The sequence below is a fragment of the Danio rerio genome, chromosome 8, assembly GCF_052040795.2.
Source record: "Danio rerio strain M-AB ecotype USA chromosome 8, GRCz13ab, whole genome shotgun sequence".
NCBI classification, from domain to species: Eukaryota; Metazoa; Chordata; class Actinopteri; order Cypriniformes; family Danionidae; genus Danio; species Danio rerio.
In genome coordinates this window covers 40,251,487-40,273,788 of record NC_141028.1, presented here as the reverse complement: position 1 = coordinate 40,273,788, position 22,302 = coordinate 40,251,487, and the positions used below count along the sequence as shown (strand labels likewise).

The following is a 22,302-nucleotide window of genomic DNA, read 5'->3' as shown; positions in this document are numbered from 1 at the left end:
TATACACACACACACACACAGAGAAAAATGTTATGCCGGAACAAAAATTTAATTCCAGATCCATTAAAATAAATACCAGAATGCAAAACTCAAAAATCTGACATTTTCAGGAACAGGATCCGACAAAATCCGCCTCAAATAAAGAACTGTGCTAGGTGTATTACGCTAAGGAAAGCCCTTGCACACTGGTGTCAAATGCTGTTCCTGGAGGTCTTCAGCTCTGGACATTTTATTTTTAACCCTAAATTACCATACTCAATCAAACTGACTGAGTTCTTAAGACTTGTTTGAAACCTACAGGTACAGTATGTGTGTTGGAGCATGGTTGGCTGTTACTGAGTTTGACTCTTCTGCTATAGTAGCACATATCCAGAATGGGTTACAGGTCTTCTGGGTCTCCTGGGTACGAAATAGAAAGATGATCAGAGAACATTTAGATAAGATCAAAAATAAAAATGAAGATATATACAACTGAACACTCATGTTTTGACCATGTTGAATCACATCAGATTGAAAAAGTCAATGAGAAGATCTTTTTATAGACAGAGAAACTTCTAGTTGTGTACTGTAGTTAAGGCCCTGGTATTCTTCAGATGAAGTTCTTTGCATTCTTCATTTTAACTTGACCACCATGGCCTCCCAATCATCCCTATCCACCAAATTGGTGTGTGGTGGAGAGACCGCCTCATGATTGTGAAGCGCTTTTGTGTATGGCCATATGCAAAAAATGCAGTAAATACATATTTCATTGCATTATATTACAGTAGGTGGGGTTGTAAATGTGTCATGCTGCTCATATTTACCCCTAAAAACGATAGCATTAGTGAAAAGAACAGTTTCATAAAAAGCTTTATAAACCTTCTCCAGCCTGTTGCACAAGAAGTGCACAGTTTTACATTGCTTTTTATTTGCTGTAGACAGACACAGAATGGAACAATGTTAAGAACTGTATAAGACATGGTGCTTCACATGCAGTACGTGACCCTCTCTAAGCCTTTAAAATCGCAAGTGATGCAAGCCAGATCTGCTACGCAACTCTCCAGTTTATTATTGTTGCTAACTTGGTGGTGTTGTGTTGGATGTTGGGAGAACTGCCCCAAAAATTGGCCTTGTTGAGTTGTTTTTAAACTTTGTTTTAACTGCATTTTGTTCAAAATTATGTAATGTCAGTTTGGGGGCTTAAATGAGAAGTAGAAAGTTTAAAGAAAGTTAAAGAAGGTGGATTCTCAGAGCCACACCTACCTATTGCATAGCTAACCAATGGGAGTATAAATAGTTAACCAGACAAAGCAAACCTTTTATATGGTTCACCTTGACCAGTTGTTTTGTCCCCTTATACATACTTTATTTCAACCTGATTTTGCTGGAAATGTCATGCCATGTATGTTATTAATGTGGCTATTGCATATAGTGGTTGTGAGTTGTGTACATTTTAGTGTCTGTCTTTTATCCTTGGAATGCAATTTTTTTCACATGTTAAAAGAAATAAAGACAGATGCTGGGAACAAAAAAATAAAATAGAGCCCAAATTGGCTTGTGTGCCATATTGCAAGTGTTTCTGAAGCCGTATGACTGCTTTGAGTGAGGAGGAACAGATTGAAATCATTAGCCTGGTATCATCCGTGTTCACCTACATTCAGTTGTGGTGCATGAAGACATGTCACGCTAGGTTTGACACCGTTAGTTGTTAATGATTTCAAAATTGTCACTCACATAAAGCTGGGTTATGACTTACTATGCTGAAAAAATATGGGGACATTTTACTGAGAATGAAATGGTAAAATTGAATTTGAGATGGAATTTTTGAAGTTGAAATGTTGGGATTTTTTTTTTTTTTTTTGTTGTTGAACAACTTTTTTCCTAATGTTGTTGTTGTTGTTGTTATTTTTAAAGTTTTACTCTCATAAGCCACCACCCAAAGTGCCAGTTCCTATTAAAATTCTTTCAAAAGCAGAGTATGAACTTCACCTTGGTTATGAGGGATAGAGGCGACATTTAGGTGTTTAAATGAGAAATGTCAATATTTTAGATTTATTTTATAAACAAGAATTCTATAACATGTCAAATTAATATTAAATGCCCATATAAACAAAATCATATGAGCATTGAATTTTTATTTGAGTTGGTTGATTTGGTTAGTAGGAAAATAGGGTCACACTTTATTTTGGTGGTCCAATTGTTGAATTTAAGTTAGACTGCATCTATATGCCAACTAATTGTCATTAGATTATTAGTAGACTGTTAGGTTAGGGTTAGGACTAGGATTAGTGTAAGTTAACATGTACTTGCAAAGTTTCTTATTGTCAGTATTAGTCAGTCTGTTCAAGGAGCCGTATCAACTGATATTAAGCAGACAGTTTTCTAATTCTCAAAAGGACCATCAAAATAAAGTGTTACCTAAAATAGGCATCGTGAGATACAGTATGTAGAATCAGATAGTCACACTGTAATCCACATAGAATCAAATAGATTTATTTTGTGATAGAGAATAAAGTGGATTTGAGAATAGATGGAATTTATTAATATATATTTTAACCATTTCGGCTGCAGAAAACCAAATATGAGTTCTTGCAGTTTATCCAAGTTAAACTCTGAATGAATCAATACCACTGATTCTCTATCTCTTCTTTAATCGATTTGGAGTGCAGAATCGCTTGCTTCCGTCCAACTCGCAGAGGTCTGAGTCTGTTAATGATTTTCACTGAAGACTGATAGTTTCCCATTAATAAAACTGAGAAGGAAATACCATTGAGCACTTGCAAGAGGTATCTGCTATAGGTTAATTAGACAATAATTGGCATTTGTGTAGTGAAAGGTTACAATATTTTGGCTTGACGGATTGCATCGGAAATGTCAAATTAACATGGAGTACCACCATTATAGAATGCCTTTGGCCTTTTTCAAACAAGAGTGTTACCATATACAGCATAAATATTGGCATCTTTAGACTGCCCTTTTTACCTCCAATGTTTGAGCTATTGTTGTGAATTAGTCTGGAATTGATTGTCTTAATGTTTTGGAATTTATAATTGATTGCATTTTCACCCTGAGAAAATTTCCATGGTCAATCATGACTTCTGTTTAGTACTTTAATAAAGTTCCTATCGCATTTGAAGCAGCTTGTTCTTGACGCTTCCAGCCACAAAAGGTTATAACTGAGATAGAGTATAATTTAAACAGAGCCTCAAGGAACTGTGTAATTGATTTAGTTAGACAGTTCTTGGCTGTAAAATATGTTTACTGTTCAGGCTAAGAAAAAATATGTGACATTTTTTTACCAAAAAAAAAAAAAAAAAAGCTATGACCAAGACAGAAATGTCAAACTTGGTGACTCAAGGTCTCTTGGTGAATAATCTAAATATATCCAGCAAGCAATGCACTGACAAATAAAACCCATAAGGCTTCAAAATCCAAACCATTCTATGTGCACTTTATTTACAATGATTCTTTAATATTACAATCCTTAATCTACATGTCACCATCTGCATACAGTCCTGTAGCCTCATAAGTGAGTGCAGAGCGTTGGCAAGCCTGGAAATACAGTTTAGTTTTTTTTTTTCTTTTTACTACAAAAGGTGCTAAAATAAAATCATTAAAAAAAACGAAGAGCGTTGAGAACGTAATATAAATGAACATACAAAAAAAAAAATGTTTCGTCTTGATAAAATGTCAAGTCTACTGATCTCAGCATTGTCCTACTGCTGGCAAGTCAAACCAAAAGAACGCTAGACATCCTTTATAATGGCTGATGTGTTGTGTTCGTAAGGTTTATGTAGCAGTTGTTCCCTGGCTCGTACTTGTCTCTTTTACAAAGGCATAAGGGTGAGTTCAGTCTGCACACACTGATTCGACTACGCCACGTCCTTTAAAGCACTGTCATTTAGTCGCTCCATGTAATTTCGTAGTTCCTTGGAGTCACCAAGCTCAACGTCCTGACATACCCACTTAATGTCATCGTCAGGATCAACTCCCAGCTTTTCCTTAGTCGGACTGATGCTTTCTACTGGAATGGTGGTGAAAGTGGTAAACTTGACTCGTTTTCTTTTGGTGGTTGGCAAATCACCTTTGCTGTCCTTCCCGGTGCAGACTGTCGCAGTGTCAGCTCCTCGGTGCACCTGACCTTGAACGTTTTTCTGCAAAGACCCGCCATTAAGAAGGTGGCTCCCTTCTTCTAAGCCTCCTAAGCTGGAGTCCATAATGGTGATGTGCTCATCAGTCTGTGGAGACAGGCTCACGTGGCTTTCCAACAGTTCGGAATCATTTCCAAGCCACACCCAATCGTGTGCGTGATTCATGCTCTCCTGGCCCTCGATCGACATCTCCTTGTGCCGGTACTTTAGGGTGTACGAGATGCAGTTGATGAGGAAGACCAGAATGGCCAAGCAGAAGACTCCTAACAAAGCGTACATCCCAATTTCAAGGTCAGTAAGTCCGTGAGGTATTTGAAGGTCATCCTCATCCACATTATTTCCTCGGGGAAGGTCCACTTGAGCGGGAAAGTCTGAGAAGTCGATGGGAATGCCAGGCAACTGGCTTCCATCGTCTGAGAGCTTGTCTCCACCGGGTCTTCTTATGATTGCAGTTTTGGTGGTGGTAGTGATTCGTCTCATGATACCATCCTCCATGTCTGAGATAGAGCTTCCGTAGTAGTGGTTGTCCATTCCAGTCCTGTCAGGGAGAGATGGGTTCTGTCTGCGGTCTCCTGGTCTGTTGTCAATGTCTTCTCCATCTTGGCCGTAGTCTCCGGGCCTCAAGGCGCTTTCACTGCGACCAAACTTTACACGAATATTGCAGTTTCCAGCTGCCAAGACGCTTCGGCGCTTAAATTTCTGGCATACTTCACAGACCGTCATTTCGACGTGCACCAGCAGACCTTGACCCTCAGCTCTTGCAGAAATGATCGGCCACCGGCCTGCAGCGTCCTGCCGAACAGACACTACATCCTCATCTAGAGAGGTAGCGGTCAGAATGAAGTGATCAGAGTTGTATAGATCCAGAGGAGCCATGGAGCCATCACTGAACTGCAGCCAAGCACTGATCAACGCCTCCTACAAAACACACAAAAGAGAAAAATCAATACATCTGAATATATAAGCATTAACACTGGCAGCACTTAACCCTTGTGCACAGTTTAAATGTAATACCCTTTTGTTATGTTAGGGTTGAAAACATCCACTGAATTAAACTGCTGTAAAAATGCATCAGATAAATATTTGATTCAAATTTTCTTGCATACATCTGTTAATCAACCTCAGTCCCGATCAAAACTACTCCATCGTTTATAAAATTACCAGATTTTACTCTTTAATTGCCAAATTCATAAATTATGTCACTGATTTGGTAAAAAAATTAAAACTCCAAAAATAACGTATTTTCAATATAAAATGTAATTGTGGACTCGATTTTTTTACCTTTTATTACAGTGTTGGACATGTGAACAATTAGTAACAACATTAGCTTTAATGCACTGTTAGATTAATTTTTTTGTTCTGCCAAATTTACTGTTGGTGACCATTTTTGCCCCCTTGACTTCCCTTATAACCACATTTGATGGTGCATAAATACACAGTTTTTGTTTACTCCATGTAGTTCTGAGAGCTGGGATGCATATTTAGATTTTCTCAGAAACATCAAGGTAAGTGTGTAAAGGTTACTCTCACACACTCACAGACATACATACACACAATTAAATTGGCTGTTATACACCATATACAATTCAGAAACTACGTTTTTTGTTTGTTTTTTTTTTGCACAGGCCTAAAGGGTTAATGGTGCAAACTTATGTTCAACATTTTTAAATTTTACCTCTTCCCAACTAGGAAAACCACCAACTATCAAAAATGCATGATTATATGGTGTCATTGTTTTGTAATCAAACAAAAATGTGGTTATAATGTAGGGCAATGGGGTAAAAAAAAGCCACAAACAGTAAATTCAAGAGTTTACACTTAGCTGATGATTAATTATAAAGCTTGTTTGGCATGATGTCCCAGGAGAGAGCCCTGAGCTCATAAGATCCTTGAGCCCGGGGCTCCGTCCCGTTTGCAAATCGAGAGGGGACTTTAAGCTCAGGTAGATCTCAAGAACTTCCCTGCTGTAGTAGCTAATGAACAAATTGTGATTGCTCTTAAGAGATAACTATTTACTAGGTGCATGTCTATGGATTAGTCAATTAACTTAAGTTGCATGTTTTTGGACGATGGAAGGAAACCAGGGAACCTGGTGGAAACCCACGTAAGCACGGGAGAACTCCACACAAAAATGTCGGCTGGCTTGGTAAGGACTAGAACCAGTGACATTCTTGCTGTGAGGCAACACACCTTTTTTCACCAAATCAGTGACACCATTTATGAATTTGACACTTAAAGTGTTAAATTACAATATATTTCTAACCAATTTAGTAGCTTTGATCAGGACTGAGGTTGACAGATTTTTGCAAAAAAAAAGAAAAAAAAATCTGATGCATTTTTACAGCAGTTTAATTTAGTGGATGTTTTTATCCCTAACATAACAAAAGGATAGCACATTTGCTGTAAAGAGTGTATCAATTAATTTTTTGCTTAAAAATTCAAAGCATTTTGAATTTTTGTGTCAAAATAAGATTTGTCACCAAACATCATTCTGCTATAGCTGAAATGCAAAACAGGTTATGGTCAAATTAAGACTCAAAAACAACCCAGAGTGGATGAAAACATCCTCAACAGTACATACGGTTAAAATCAATGAGTTTTGCATAATTGAGGCTTTGTCTTTTAGATCAGTGCTAATGGGTATTGTTCTGACAACCGTATGTGAAACTTTTCCTTTTTTAGTACACCATTGTCATGTAAATGTTCCTTAAGATAGTTCACATTTTAATAGTCATTGAGTGCAGTTCCAGTCATCCCTATACTCACAGTACTGTATGTGATTTGTGTTGGGCTTTTGAACCACCAGGGTGCCCTCCTTGATCTCAAAGAAGATTTAATAACTAATGCTGTATGATTTGGCGAATTTTAGATCTTGGCTTCCAATGATTAAGAAAGTAGAATGCTAGAATATGTTCTTTTCCTTTACAGTGGTGTGCTGTTGAACTTACTGCATAACCAAATCAGGCATACTATTGCTTCTTAAAACATACAAAATCCCCATATATAAGATCAAGAGAAGACAACGCAGAAGCAGTCAGTAAAAGCATTGCTCAAGCACATCAAACACAATCATCAGATATTTAACAGTATATAAATGCATGTAAAATCCAAACGAGACAGTCAGGGTCTTTCTTTCTTTCTTTCTTTCTTTCTTTCTTTCTTTCTTTCTTTCTTTCTTTCTTTCTTTCTTTCTTTCTTTCTTTCTTTCTTTCATTCCACTCTCTTATGTTTATTTCACTATCTTATGTTTATTAACTCACACTTGAAAATGATAGGTGACATGCATTTTATGCATAGTTTGTCAAGATAGGTTCAGAGTTAGAGTTTTTAATGGGTTAATATTAATATGTTGTAATATTAATATAGTATGTTTTTTTGGAGTTTAGTCATTCACAAAGGGCCTAGGGAGTCCTTACTGTTCCCCTCTGGTAAAATGTAATGTCCTAGCAGGCACAGGATGTCAACAGGACGTCAGATTAGTGTTGTACCCTAATGTCATGGGACTTTGCATTTTGTTTTGAAAATAAAATTGGGTTGGCATCAGAATGATGTTACAGCTCGACGTGTGTGGATGCTACCAATATGACGTGTATCAGATGTTGGATTATGGTTGCCATACCTGATGAATAAATGTCAGTATTTGATGTCAATATAACATTGGTTTAAAATGTTGGCTCGGCGTTGGATTTTGGTCACTTTCCAACACAAACTAATCTCAACGAAATATCAACGCCATTTCACATTGTTATTGAATTCCAAAATAAATAATAATTCCAAAATCCAAAATAAATAAAGTGTCCTTCTTGGACACTAGTGACTTAAATCTAACCTAATATTTACGTCTTTTGATGTTGTGTGCCTGCTGGGTTAAAATATACACATAAATGTGCAACCCACAATGAGGAATGTGACTATGCAAACTCAAGTAGTGTTGATGGACTTAACATCTATATTTATAATGTCATCTATATTTTGATCACTGCTCTGAATCCTAGTTGTAGTGTCTGACATTTTATTTTTGTTTAATAAAGCAGAGGCTATTCTATTTCTGTTTATACATTGTACAGTATGTAACAACATATTCTGGAGGCCTATTTATATCAAAGGTCAGGCAACATAAAAAAATGCTAGCAGGAAAAGATCTTTTTGTCCAGTTGTTTTTAGGCATGTGCAATATGACAATGTACAGTTAGGTCCATAAATATTTTGACATTGACAGTATTCTAACATTTTGGCTTTATACATAAACACAATCGATTTGAAATGAAACAAACTATATTTGCTTTACTTGCAGACTGTCAGCTTTAATCTAAGGGTATTTACATCCAAATCAGGTGAATGCTATAGGAATAACAACAGTTTGCATATGTGCCTCCCACTTGTTAAGGGTTCAAAAGTAATTGGACAGATTAATAATCGTAAATCAAACTTTCACTTTTTAATACTTGGTTGCAAATCCTTAGCATGTCTATCACAACCTGAAGTCTGGAATGCATAGATATCACCAGACGCGGGTTTAATTCCTGGTGGTGCTTATGCCAAGCCTCTATAGCAACTGTCTTCAGTTCCTGCTTGTTCCTGAGGCATTTTCCTTCAGTTTTGTCTTCAGCAAGTGAAATGCAAGCTCAATCGGATTCAGATCAGGTGATTGACTTGGCCATTGCTGCACCATCCAGTGCGTTCTGAAGGATTTGGCTTAATATGAGCATAAAATTTTGTCTGAAAAACTTCAGATTTCATCTTGCTGCTTTTTTCAGCAGTCACATCATCAATAAATACAAGAGAACCAGTTCTTTTGATAGCCATGCATGCCCACGCCATGACACCACCACCAACATGCTTCACTAAAAGCCGACAGTCTGCAGTTAAAGCACATTTTGTTTCATATCAAATCCATTGTGTTGGTGTATAGAGCCAAAAATGTTAAAATTGTGTCAATGTCCAAAAATGTATGGACCTAATTGTATATTGTAAGGACAATAAAAAAGTAGAATGTTTCAAATGACACACTATTGTTTATATTGTGGTGTCACAGAATACATTTTTACTGTATGAAGGATGGAGACAGATACAGAACAACAGCAACTGGAGAAAGTTGAAATCTTGAAGGTACAAAATTTGCATTTAGCTTTTCATTTAGCATTAGTTTATATATTGGGCCTGTAATCATCCATTTTAGAAAATGTTTTATATAAATGTATTAATACTTGTTTCAATATTTCAGCAATTAATCCAACACTTGCACTGATTCTCAAAATAAAGTGAGAAATATGTCTGAGTATATACTTTAAAATGTAAAAAAACAAACAAGACAAAATTGTTATTTACAGATGTGTGTATTCAAACTATTTAAACTATCATTTAAGTACTATATAATGATATACACTGGTCAACATTTAACCTGTATCATCACCTTTTGTCAAAGTTGTCCTAAAACTATTGAACAACACCCATTGCATAACTTTTTTGATCCACTTTGAATGTTGACTACTAGGGATGTAACGGTATAGTAAATTTCGTCATACCGCAATATTATTTTTTTTCGATATTACCGAAGTCACATGACTCGGTAAAACTATAGGTCTTCTGAGAAAATTTGCTCAGGCGAATGAAGCGAACGGGAGGTAGCGGAAACTACATTTCCCATCAGCCCAGGCATGGCCATAATCCTTTGCGGTCTGTTGTCGCTACAGATCCAGTAATGCGGAAATGGAGTGTGCTGCTAGTAGCGGAGATGAAAAAAAGATGGAAATGATCGAACCTAAAGCGGGTGTTGTCGCAGCGCGCGTACTGAATAGCGGTGTTGTCGCGCGAGTTCTGATCAGCTGTGTTGTCGCGCGCGTATTGTAAAGCGCCGAGGGGGGGTTGAGCGCGCATACTCAAGAGCGGTGTTGTCGTGCACCTACTGAAGGGCTGGACGGAGGTTGTGTCGCGTCGCGGGGGCACTTTTGATCATTTTGGAAGGGCATTTTCTATCCAAGACTAAAAAGGGCATGTGCACTGCACATGTTGAGCCCTATGTGTGCACGTGCCTGTAAGTTGGGGAATACGACTAATAACAGTCATGGGGACTGCAGAAACACAGCACACTGTTCAGATTGATGCAGACATTGACTTGTACCGCAAAGAGACCTCTATCTCACTCATGGTTTGTTCTCTCAAGTGGGGGAAAGACAATGCACAACATTACCCACTGCTGTCAACCTGGGCCAAGTCATATCTCTGTCCCAGAAACCTCAGTCTTAAATGAGAGGGTTTTTTTCTGTTGCAGGGGACATTGTAAATACCCAGAGATACCAGTTTTTACCAGATTATATTTATATGATAATTTTCCTTTAAACCCATCTCTATCTAAGTGAGTGAGTGAGTGATTAAATGTTGAATGTGATGAGTTTTCAACAATACTAAATTGAAACTTTATTTTTTTACATGGTTTAATAATTTTTTTGTTATTAAAATTGAAGTTAGTGTTTCAAAGCTTACAGATAGATGGCTAATTTGTATGTCATTGACACTTTTGGCACTTTTTTGGAGTATTTTCAAAAGTTTTGTTTTTCCTGTAAATGATTCAATAAATACTGTACCGTGACATTCATACCGAGGTATTACCGTACCGTGAAATTCTGATACCGTTACATCCCTATTGACTACTGTATATTGCTATCAGGATATGCATTTTTTGTCATATTGCCCAGCCCTAGTATTTGACCTTTTTTGTTTAATTTTCCTGTCTTATATTACCATTTTCAGTCATTTGTTAACAGTAAACCAGCTCTAAAAGAACTTTAGAGATTAAGGATTACGCACAAAGTTTGTGTAGAGCCCCCATAAGTCTTTCAGTGGTTATTCAACAGCATTTGTTGAAAAGCTTATGCTGTCTTTCTATGATTCCCATGTAAACAGTAGACAGAGAAGATCAGAGGTGGAGCCCACGTGTCACTGTGTGTGACTTTACTAACATACTGTGTGTGATACCACAGCAATCCTTTAATGTAGGCCATGAGATCAGAGCGCTCTCTGCTCTACTTGATGGGTCAGAAGAAATCAGATTAACAGATATGAGATAACACAGTGCCATTACGGATATATGGCTCCATACAGGGATTTCCAACACACAAGCATCTTAAGCTCTTCGCTTACCAAGACATCAATGCCCACTGTCCGCAAATAACACTCCGCAAATCCTTCTGTGGAGGAGGGGAAACTGTCAGAGCACTCTAATCACGCAGAAACGAGGGAGGTGCGCATGATTATATCTCTAATACTTTAAAAGCACACTGTGAGCTCGACTAGGATTTCACCGTGTTGTTTAGAAGTACTGAAATTGCAGTGCAATAGTATTATTTATTTAAATGTAATGATAAGCATGATATATATATATATATATATATATATATATATATATATATATATATATATATATATATATATATATATATATTTATTTATTTAAAAGAGCTGTAATTTACTGAACTATGCTTGAGACGATTGTATCACAGAATGGTTTTGAGATTTTTCAAAAAAAAAAAAAGAATAATAAAAGCAGCTTTTATAAAAAAAAGTCCATGGAAGACAAAGAAATGTTTAAACTTTTTTTGTCGTTTTAAATGATGATAATACTAATTATATTCATTTTTGTCATGTCTGATTTTATATTTCTCATATTTTTATTATTCATTAATTTCTTGTCGGCTTAGTCCCTTTATTAATCCGGGGTCGCCACAGCGGAATAAACCACCAACTTATCCAGCACATTTTTATGCAGCGGATGCCCTTTCAGCCGCAACCCATCTCTGGGAAACATTCACACACACACACACACACACACACACACACACACTCATACACTACGGACAATTTAGCCTACCCAATTCACCTGTACCGCATGTCATTGGACTGTGGGGGAAACCGTAGAACCCGGAGGAAACCCACGCGAACGCAGGGAGAACATGCAAACTCCACACTGAAACGCCAACTGACCCAGCCGAGGCTCGAACCAGCGACCTTCTTGCTGTAAGGCGACAGCACTACCTATTGCGCTACTGCATCGCCATTTTTGAATCATGTTCTACAATTTTTCTATTGGATTGTATGTATTCATGTATTCATGTATTCATTTATGTTGTGTTGTGGATGGATGAATATAATTTGTAAATTGTGTATTATTTTGAGACTATTCTGCCTCCATAATAAAGTTGAAGTTGGAGTTTAATTGTTTAATTTTATCATTGGAAATTCCAATTCTCATATTTGCGGTTTTAAAACCTTGCAAGCACATATATTTCATAATGAATGCGTATCAACATTACAAGTCATAATGCATTTAAATTTAAAATTGCATTTATTTATTTAGCCGACAGTTTTAGCCAAAACAACTTACAAATAAGGAAAACAATAAGTTATTCCTCATAGAAATTCAAATAATCATGTAAAGTACTGGTAATTCGAAGTTCTAGCCATTGTCTTGAAAAAAAGAAAAGCTATAATAGAGAGAGGGATTAAGAAAACAGGGAAAGTAGAGAATTCTTTTTTGTCAGGAAGCAGTTAAGAGCTCACAGTAGAGATGAGTTTTCAGCTGTCTCTTTGCAAGGTTCGCACATTTGGATTTGAGCCAAATCATAGAGCTATGAGAGTCTGAGTTTTTAATTGCGCAACACATTTCTCATGTGCCGCTAGTTCTAGTTCTGCTTTTGAAATATTTGATTAGGCCTGGCGTTTATTATAAAGGTGTTATTATGTAATAAATGCCACTTTGATTTATGCTTGCTTTATATTTTTTCATTACAGACTGTTGTGAATCCTGTTCAATTTAAGAGATTTGTTGTGCAATGATGGGGATTGCTTGAAATAATTGTTTTGGTAAAAGATAGTTCTGGTCTTTGATTCTGATTGGTTGATCTGCGTTTGAAGCTGTGGTAAAATACTTGGCAAACGTTCCAATTTCAGTCAACTTTCTGCACACATGAAAAAAAAATCTTATAAAAGCTGTACATTTACATTTAGCCATTTACCAGATGCTTTTGTCCAAAGTGACTTACAACTGAGGAGGCATTAAACAGATCAGCAAGAAGAGGTTATACACAAAAGAAGTGCTATTTCTACTTAGAAACTGGTAAGAAAAAGAACAAAAAAAAAAAAACTTAGAATTGATTGATAAAAGGAGTACATAGGGAATTTTTTTATAATTTTTTTTAGAGAGAGAGAACGTTTCTACCGGTGGTTTGTCAAACCCACTCACCGGTGTTTTTCGTGTTTGCTTTTTTTAAGATATGGAGTGGGTGTAAGGGCGTGTTCAGTACAAAACTGCCGCAAATGTCTTCTAAAGTCTCTGAGAGATGAAAGAGTGTTTTCTACAGGTGGTTTATCAAGCCCACTTACCGGTGTGAGGCACACTCACAATTGTTATCAGCAGTAATGCCCATGAAGCTTTGGTTGCAGAGGACAGTACATTCCCTGAATACAATGACTTCTTACGCCTATTGGTAAATTATACTCTATTACTAGTATAATTAAATTTAGGCACATAGTTTATATTTATTTCTCGCAACAAAGCAGTCTGAACATATTATATATTCTTCTTAATATAAGATAATATAAGGTAGCATAATATCCTAGCAAGCATTTTTTTTTTTTGTTTTTAAAAGATGTCTAACAGATGTCTAACAGACGACCAAACAGTCATCTTGGCCAAAACAAGTGTAACGGGGAGACTGACACGGAGGGATTCATTTTGCAGTATTTATTAAGTCACACTTAAACATCAACACCTCGCACGGCTGTGCGAACATACAACATACAACTCAACGATGATTAGCAGATAACAGAGGCAGAGTGATTACCAGGCTTGAGTCAAGGGCAGGCAGCGTGATTCAGAGTCCGTGTTACAGGCTTTAGGCAGGGGCAGGCAGCGAGAATCAGAGTCCGTGTAAGCAGGCTTTGGTCAAGGGCAGGCAGAAGACAGAGCAGAGTCGAGAAACGGGCTGAAGTGGTAAACGGGAGATCAGGCAGGATAGAACGCTCAGTAATGCTGGCCGGGGCTAAACAAGACTTCGCAATGAAGTGTGTGTGTGAGCTGCTTATATGTGGTACGTGGGTCATTAGTGAGATGGAGAACAGGTGTGCTGGGATCTGAGTGGAATGGATGACGTAATGGTTAGAAGTCCGGAGATGGTGAGCTCTGCTGGTCAGCGAGGGGAATGACTGGGACCGAGTCGGTGACAGAGCCCCCCCCCAACGAACGGCTCCTGAAGTGAGGCAATTCTCGACGCCGGGGTCTTCCACGGGGGCGAGGGGCCGGCATCTCCGGATGTTGTGAGTGGAACTCTTCCAGTAGTGTGGTGTCGAGGATGTCCTTGCGGTTAATCCAAGATCTTTCCTCCGGGCCGTACCCCTCCCAATCAACGAGGTATTGGAGTTGTCCGCCCCGGCGTCTGGATCTCAGGATTTCGTGGATCTGGTAGGCCTCTTCACCATCGATCATAAGAGGCGGGGGACCCTGTTCACCGGCTGCCACCTCCCTATCCGTCTCGGCTGGACCAGCAGCAGGCTTGAGCAGAGAGACATGGAAAGTGGGGGAAATGCGAAAATGATTAGGGAGTGTCAGTCTGAACGAAACAGGAGATATTTGTCTTTCAATCTGGAAAGGACCCACGTACCTGGGACTGAGCTTCTTGCAGGGCAGCTTGAGGCGTAAGTCGCGGGTGGAAAGCCATACCCATTGTCCTGGGGAATACATGGGACCAGGACGTCGGTGTCGATCGGCTTGTTCCTTGAAACGCCGTACGGCGTGAGAGAGGTGAGTGTGAGCTGCGTTCCAGACCTCTTCGCAGTTTTTAAACCAGGTATCCACCGCAGGGAGTTCAGAGGTCTCGCCGGACCAGGGAAAGAGAGGAGGTTGGAAGCCCAGCACGCATTGAAATGGGGTTAATCCAGTAGATGCTTTTCTGAGGGAGTTCTGAGCATATTCTGCCCACATCAAAAATTTGGCCCATTCGTTCTGGTTCGAATGACAATACGTGCGGAGGAATCTGCCGATTTCTTGGTTCAAGCGCTCTGTCTGCCCGTTGGATTGGGGATGATAGCCGGATGTTAGGCTAACGTTGATTTGGAGGTTTTTAAAGAATGCTGACCAGAGTCGGGATGTAAACTGGGGACCTCTATCCGACACGATGTCTTCGGGGAGACCATAGTACCGAAACACACACTCGCAGAGTAACTCGGCCGTTTCCATGGCTGTAGGCAGTTTGGAGATGGGGATAAGGCGGCAGGATTTTGAAAATCGGTCCACTACTGTGAGGATGGTGGTTTTGCCCTGAGATATGGGTAAATCGGTGATGAAATCTATAGCGATGTGTGACCAGGGGCGATGTGGCACCTCCAGGGGTTGGAGTAATCCAGCTGGACGGTGACGGGAGTGTTTGGACATCTGACAGGGTGAGCATTTATTGATGAAGTTGATTACGTCCTTGTGTATGGATGACCACCAGTAGCGGGATTGAATCATTTGTACGGTGGCTGTGCTGCCTGGGTGACCGGAACTGGGGTGGTCATGTACCTCGGAGATGAGTCTTTCTCGAAGTGACGGGGGAACAAAGATCTTATTCTCTGGACAGGGCTGCTGAGAGGGATTATTTTCGGCGGCTTGAAGGATCTCCTGTTCGATATCCCACTGGATAGGAGCGACAATTAGAGGATCTTTAATTATGGGTTCATCATGGAATTCAGAGGTCTCATCGTCTGAGAGGCGGGACAGAGCATCTGCTTTGATGTTTTTCGAGCCAGGGATATAGGTGACTTGGAAGTCAAATCGGGTGAAAAACAGCGCCCATCTTGCCTGTCTAGGATTCAGACGTTTACAGGACCGGATATATTCTAGGTTCTTGTGATCGGTGATGACGATGAAAGGGTGCTTTGCGCCCTCAAGCCAGTGTCTCCATTCTTCTAGCGCGGCTTTCATGGCGAGGAGTTCTCGGTTTCCCACATCGTAGTTCCGTTCAGCGGAGTTGAGCTTGCGAGAATAGAAGGCACAGGGATGGAGTTTCTTATTCACTAGGGATCGTTGGGACAGGATGGCTCCAATTCCAGTGTTGGACGCGTCAATTTCGACTACAAAGGGTTGCTCGGGATCAGGATGACGCAGAATGGGTGCACTGGAGAAGCGAGTCTTTAGCTGGGTAAATGCTCGGACAGCGTCTGGGTTCCATTTAAGGCGAGCATTGTTGGCTTTTACCATGGCGGTCAGTGGGGCAGCGACTGAACTGAAGTTCCTTATGAAGCGCCTGTAGAAATTAGCAAAGCCCAGGAATCGTTGTAGTTGTCTGATGGTTTCGGGTTGTGGCCATTGTGTCACGGAGTCGACCTTTTGCTGGTCCATGGCCACGCCTTCTGGACTGATAATGTAACCAAGGAATGAGATGCAGGTCTGGTGGAATTGGCACTTGGAGCTCTTTGCATACAGCTGGTTTTGAATGAGGCGTTTGAGCACTGCCCGGACGTGCTGGATATGCTCAGATAGCGAATTGGAGTAGATCAGGATGTCGTCAATATACACTATGACCCACTTGTTGAGCATGTCTCTAAATATCTCATTTACAAATGCCTGGAACACGGAAGGACTGTTTGCTAGGCCGAAGGGCATAACGAGGTATTCGTAGTGGCCGTCAATTGTAGAGAACCCGGTTTTCCACTCGTCTCCCTGTCGTATGCGGATGAGGTTGTATGCACTACGGAGGTCCAACTTAGTGAAATACTGGGCGGATCGGAGTTGCTCAAGGGCGGCAGGAACCAATGGCAATGGGTAGCGGTATTTGACTGTGATCTCATTCAAGCCTCGGTAATCAATGCATGGGCGCAAGCTGCCATCCTTCTTCTTGACGAAGAAAAACCCTGCTGAAGCGGGTGAAGTAGATGGTCGAATAAAGCCCTTCTCTAGCTCCTCAGAGATGTAACTCTTCACAGCTTCAGTTTCAGGTTGTGAGAGAGGGAAGATGCGACCACGAGGGGGCGTGGTGCCGGGTAGCAGCTCAATGGCACAGTCATTTTCACGATGTGGAGGGAGCTTGGTAGCCTTCTGCTTATTAAATGCCTCAATTAAATCGTGATAAGCATCAGGAACATGACGGAGTTCAGAGTCTTCGGTCTTGTTAATTGTGTTGATCTGGACAGGGGAAACAGAATGCAGACATTGGGTAAAGCATTGATTGCTCCATTTTGTGATCTCACCAGTTCTCCACGAGACTTGAGGGTCATGCTGTTGTAGCCATGGTAACCCAAGAATTACAGAGTGTTTAGGGGAGTTGATGGCAAGAAGGGAGATTTCCTCTTCATGGAGAGAGCCTGTTTGAAGTAAGATTGGCAGGGTCTGGAATTTTATACGTCCTTCTCCCAAAGGGCGCCCATCTACAGCAGTGATGGCTATGGAGGAATCACAGGAGGTTAAAGGAATGGAGTGAGTGGTGGCAAACGTGTAATCAATAAAGTTACCAGCGGCTCCTAAATCGATCATGGCCATAGTCTCAATCTCATCTCCATCGTTTCTCAAGGTGACAGGCAGATTCACAACATTATTAGTGGTAGTGAACATAGTGGTTGCACTCACCGAGAGGGTTTTAGGGAGAGGCTTGTTGGGACATAAAACCTTCGTATGACCTGGAAGTCCGCAGTAAATGCACAGGTGATCTCTTCTCCGTCGTTCTCGCTCTTCTAGGTTCAGGCGGGTTCTACCCAATTGCATGGGTTCAGCGGAGGTTTCAGGGGATACAGGACTGGAAGCAATTGAGCAGAGCGGATTGCGAGTGCGGAGGAGAGTGTCTAACCTTATGGAAAGTTCGATGAGTTGATCCAGTGTTTTTCCCTCGTCACGACATGCCATCTCTCGCTGCAATTCTGATCTTAGAGCCTTTCTGTAGAGCGTGGCAAGCGGATCATCAGCCCAGCCAGTTTGCGCTGCCAGAGTGCGGAACTGCAGGGCGAACTCAGTCGCGGAGCGATCTCCCTGTTGGATACACAATAGCTCCTCGCCAGCGTTACGACCACCCTCTGGATGATCGAACACAGTGCAGAAACGTTTGAGAAAGTCATTAAACGAGGGAAATATCGGGGTACTGTCTGGCCAAACTGCAGTAGCCCAGTCTAGCGCCTTCCCAGTGAGCAGGGAGCACACAAAAGCAATTTTCCCATTCTCGTCCTTAAACAGATGAGGCTGTTGGGCGATAAACAGTTTACATTGCAGTAGGAAGCCTTTACATTTTGCTGGGTTACCTGAGAACTTATCAGGAAAAGCCAATCGAACTCCGGAAGTCATCGGGGGTTGTGCAACAACAAGTGGACTTGGAGAGTAGTTGGCTGTGGGTTGCGCAGTGGCAGCAGCTTGCAGGTTTTGTAGGGATTTCACCAGTTCGTCTGTTAACTGAGTTAGATGAGTTAGTTGTTGTTGGTGTGTTGACAATACCTGAGCTTGTGTGGTGACTTCGTGAGACAAAACCTGGATGGCTGCGGGATCCGTGTTGGGCGAAGTCTTCTGTAACGGGGAGACTGACACGGAGGGATCCATTTTGCAGTATTTATTAAGTCACACTTAAACATCAACACCTCGCACGGCTGTGCGAACATACAACATACAACTCAACGATGATTAGCAGATAACAGAGGCAGAGTGATTACCAGGCTTGAGTCAAGGGCAGGCAGCGTGATTCAGAGTCCGTGTTACAGGCTTTAGTCAGGGGCAGGCAGCGAGAATCAGAGTCCGTGTAAGCAGGCTTTGGTCAAGGGCAGGCAGAAGACAGAGCAGAGTCGAGAAACGGGCTGAAGTGGTAAACGGGAGATCAGGCAGGATAGAACGCTCAGTAATGCTGGCCGGGGCTAAACAAGACTTCGCAATGAAGTGTGTGTGTGAGCTGCTTATATGTGGTACGTGGGTCATTAGTGAGATGGAGAACAGGTGTGCTGGGATCTGAGTGGAATGGATGACGTAATGGTTAGAAGTCCGGAGATGGTGACCTCTGCTGGTCAGCGAGGGGAATGACTGGGACCGAGTCGGTGACAACAAGACTGAATTTGGGCTGTCAGTGAAAATCTAAAAGACGTCTAAAAATAGCCCAAAACTAGACTAGTCATCAAATAGACGGAAATGAATGACTAAACTGATAAAGTCTTTCTAATCTGTCTATTTGATGACTGGTCTAGTTTTGGGCTATTCTTAGACAAATCCTAAATTTGGATCAAGTTTAGCCTTGTTTTAGCCAAGCTGTCTACGTTTAAATGTCTATTAGACATTTATTAAACATAGCATTGTTTGCTGGGATGTGTCCTCTCCTGGTTAGACTACTGCTGTAACTACTACTGTCTTTTAACCAGTGTTTCTAAATGTTCATTTATAAGCTCCAGTATTAGAATCCTTGCATTGGCTTGCGGTCAGGTTTACAGTGTATTTTAAAATGATGATGCATGCTTCTAAAGCTTTACATGGTGTCACCATATTACCTTACAGAATTGTTAAATCCATACACTTCGAGCTGGAGATTTTGTTCTCTTCAGTCTAACTTATTATTATTATTATTATTATTATTATTATTATTATTATTATTATTATTAATACAGTGTATTTTGAAAGTTTTATATCCTATGATTTTTATATAGGCTTGAAAAATTAAGGTAACTTTGACTTAATCTCAATCCTGACATTATTTTTTTTTACAACTAATTAAATTAATTGTATTTGTTTCAGAATTTTATTAATGAATTTATTTTTATTTGGACTTTTTTAAAATAATAATTCTGAATTATGCTCTGCCTATTCTGATTTTATCTTACAATATTATTATTATTTTCTTTTTTATTATTATGATTATTATTATTATAAAAAAAGAACGTCAGATTTGTCATTTTAACATTCTGAAAATAAAAGAAAAAAAAAGAAATTGGCAGATAAATATGATGCAGATGAATAAAAATGATGCTATTTACATAATGCACTAGCAGAATTGCTACCAGTACAGCGTGTTCCAAAGCAGTCATTTATAGGGTTCCATTTCAGCTGTGGACATTGTAAGCTCATTTTACACGGTGCAAACCATCTGCATGTTGTCAGTTTATTTTCAATAGAAGAGCTGTGGCAGACTACAGATCAGGGACGGCACACCATGAAAGATAACCGTTACAGCTTGTTGTTCACGTGTGTGGAAAAGTGGCTGTACACACGAGACATGGCTTACAGACTATACTGCATGCTGTGTAAAATGCCCTGCTGAGGATGCTGCCTTTTGTACAAAATGGGCAGCTTAATAGGTTTTAGAATTTCTGTTTAGTTTAAACTTTATCATAAATTCTGCTTTTCAGAGAGCTAATTTTTCTCTATTGTGACAAATCCATCTACACAAATAATCAAAGACTCAATACACAATGACTACACATGATGATAACTTACACAAGTTTAAATGACAAACGCAACCCCTAACATTCCCTACATACAGTTCTCAGCATACAGTATATAAGTACACCTATCACAAATCTATCGTTTAATTTCATATTTTAATAGCAAGCTACACAATATTATATATATATGCACATTAGATTAGTCAGTACTGAAGCCAAATCTGGAGCTTATCTAACAAAATAACTTATGATAACTGTCCAAAAACTATTAAATTCAAATTTTATGTTATAGAAAAATATTAAATACAAATTTAAAAAAGAGAAAAAAAATCAAGAGAAGCAAAAAAAAAAAAAAACAAAACAAAAAAAAAAAAACAAATGAAAAATGTAGTAAAAATTTTGTAGGTTCTATTTTTATTTTTTATTTTTTGCAATATTTTGCTTGAATTTAATTGTATTATCTTTCAGTTTTCCTAATATGTTTGGTAACTAAAATATTATTTTAATAAATGAATCTGTTTAATAATTCTGTTTTATTCAAATGCACCAAAACATTATCTATATTTACTGAAAAATGGATAAACATATTTATTTTTAAAATGGGGTGTACTTGATCATGCTGAGCACTGTGACCCTGAACCAATGTATGGAACAAAATGAATAATTTTCTTTCCATGCCAAACATAATTTGAATTATGAAGTGAAGTAATATCGACTTGAAAAACAAAATATGTTTTGGTTTGTAATATACGTTCTCAAATTTAAAAGGTAATTTTTCCTCCGATTATTTATTTATTTATTTATTTATTTATTTATTTATTTATTTATTTATTTATTTATTTATTTTTATGAACTCCAAAATTACAGACATTCAAATAGTTAAATCTAAGCCAAATATTGCTGTCAAAATCACCAGTGGTCTAATCCTTACAGATCACTGGTAAACACACAGATGGCACAGAACTACAAATCCGTCATTATATGCACTACAAGTTTCAGTCATGCACCACACACCCTCACACCAGTTCCTGATCCTGACTGATTGACTGAACACACAGCTGAAGAATTGTCAAAGACTGATAACTAGGACTTTAAATACAGCACACACACACACATCTGGGCTGACTCGTTATACTGCTTTTATAAACATTATGACGCGGTTTTCCTTTCCTTGTTTTTGACCCTCGCTTTGTATTGCTTGTTAATGTTGCTTGCTGACTGCCTTTTGACCATCTGCCTGCTTTATGATCTTGACTCTGGATTTCCTGTGTACATCTGTTTGCCCCTGTGTTGACTGTTGCTTGCCTGACCATTCTTGGTAATAAACCCTGCGTTTGGATCGGCACTCTGTTGTCACCATCCCACTTCACAATCGCATTCTAATTAACATCAATGGAAAGTTAATTCAACTTTCATCTAATATATAAGCTTCAATTAAAATAACAACTACCTTAATGACTGGTTTTGACATCCAATGTCACATTACAAATCATCATTCAATTTGTAATTAATAACATTATTTTATTCTCATCAAACAGTAATCTGATTTATCATAACTGCCTTTGAGACAAAGGTTTCATTTATTTATTTATTATTTTTTTGTTTATTTATTAATTTATTTAGTTATTTAAAATAATTTCTTCTGGCAAGAGAAATTTTATGGCTGCATTCTGATGGAAGCATTTTAGACTGTGAGCTTGTACTGCTATCGTGTTTTTAAAATACAACCATAATAAAATCAACAGATGTGCAATTATACACAGTATAACGAGATTAAACTAGCATATAGCCTGTTCATATG

General features: G+C 39.1%; 2 protein-coding genes and 1 long non-coding RNA gene across 5 annotated transcripts in view; 2 read left to right on the top strand and 1 right to left on the bottom strand.

Moving 5' to 3' along the window:
- The window catches only part of LOC141375881 (uncharacterized), a 215,957-nt gene that overhangs the window by 9,998 nt on the left and 183,657 nt on the right, over nucleotides 1-22,302 (top strand). The window lies entirely within an intron of this gene.
- The window catches only part of LOC147842761 (uncharacterized), a 159,261-nt gene that overhangs the window by 13,822 nt on the left and 123,137 nt on the right, over nucleotides 1-22,302 (top strand). The window lies entirely within an intron of this gene.
- The window catches only part of si:dkeyp-14d3.1, a 592,968-nt gene continuing 574,068 nt past the window's right edge, over nucleotides 3,403-22,302 (bottom strand). Inside the window, exon 9 of the mRNA XM_087265101.1 lies at nucleotides 3,403-5,048. Coding sequence (XP_087121227.1) covers nucleotides 3,852-5,048 — 1,197 coding nt within the window. The 3' untranslated portion in view covers nucleotides 3,403-3,851. The remainder of the gene's footprint in view (nucleotides 5,049-22,302) is intronic.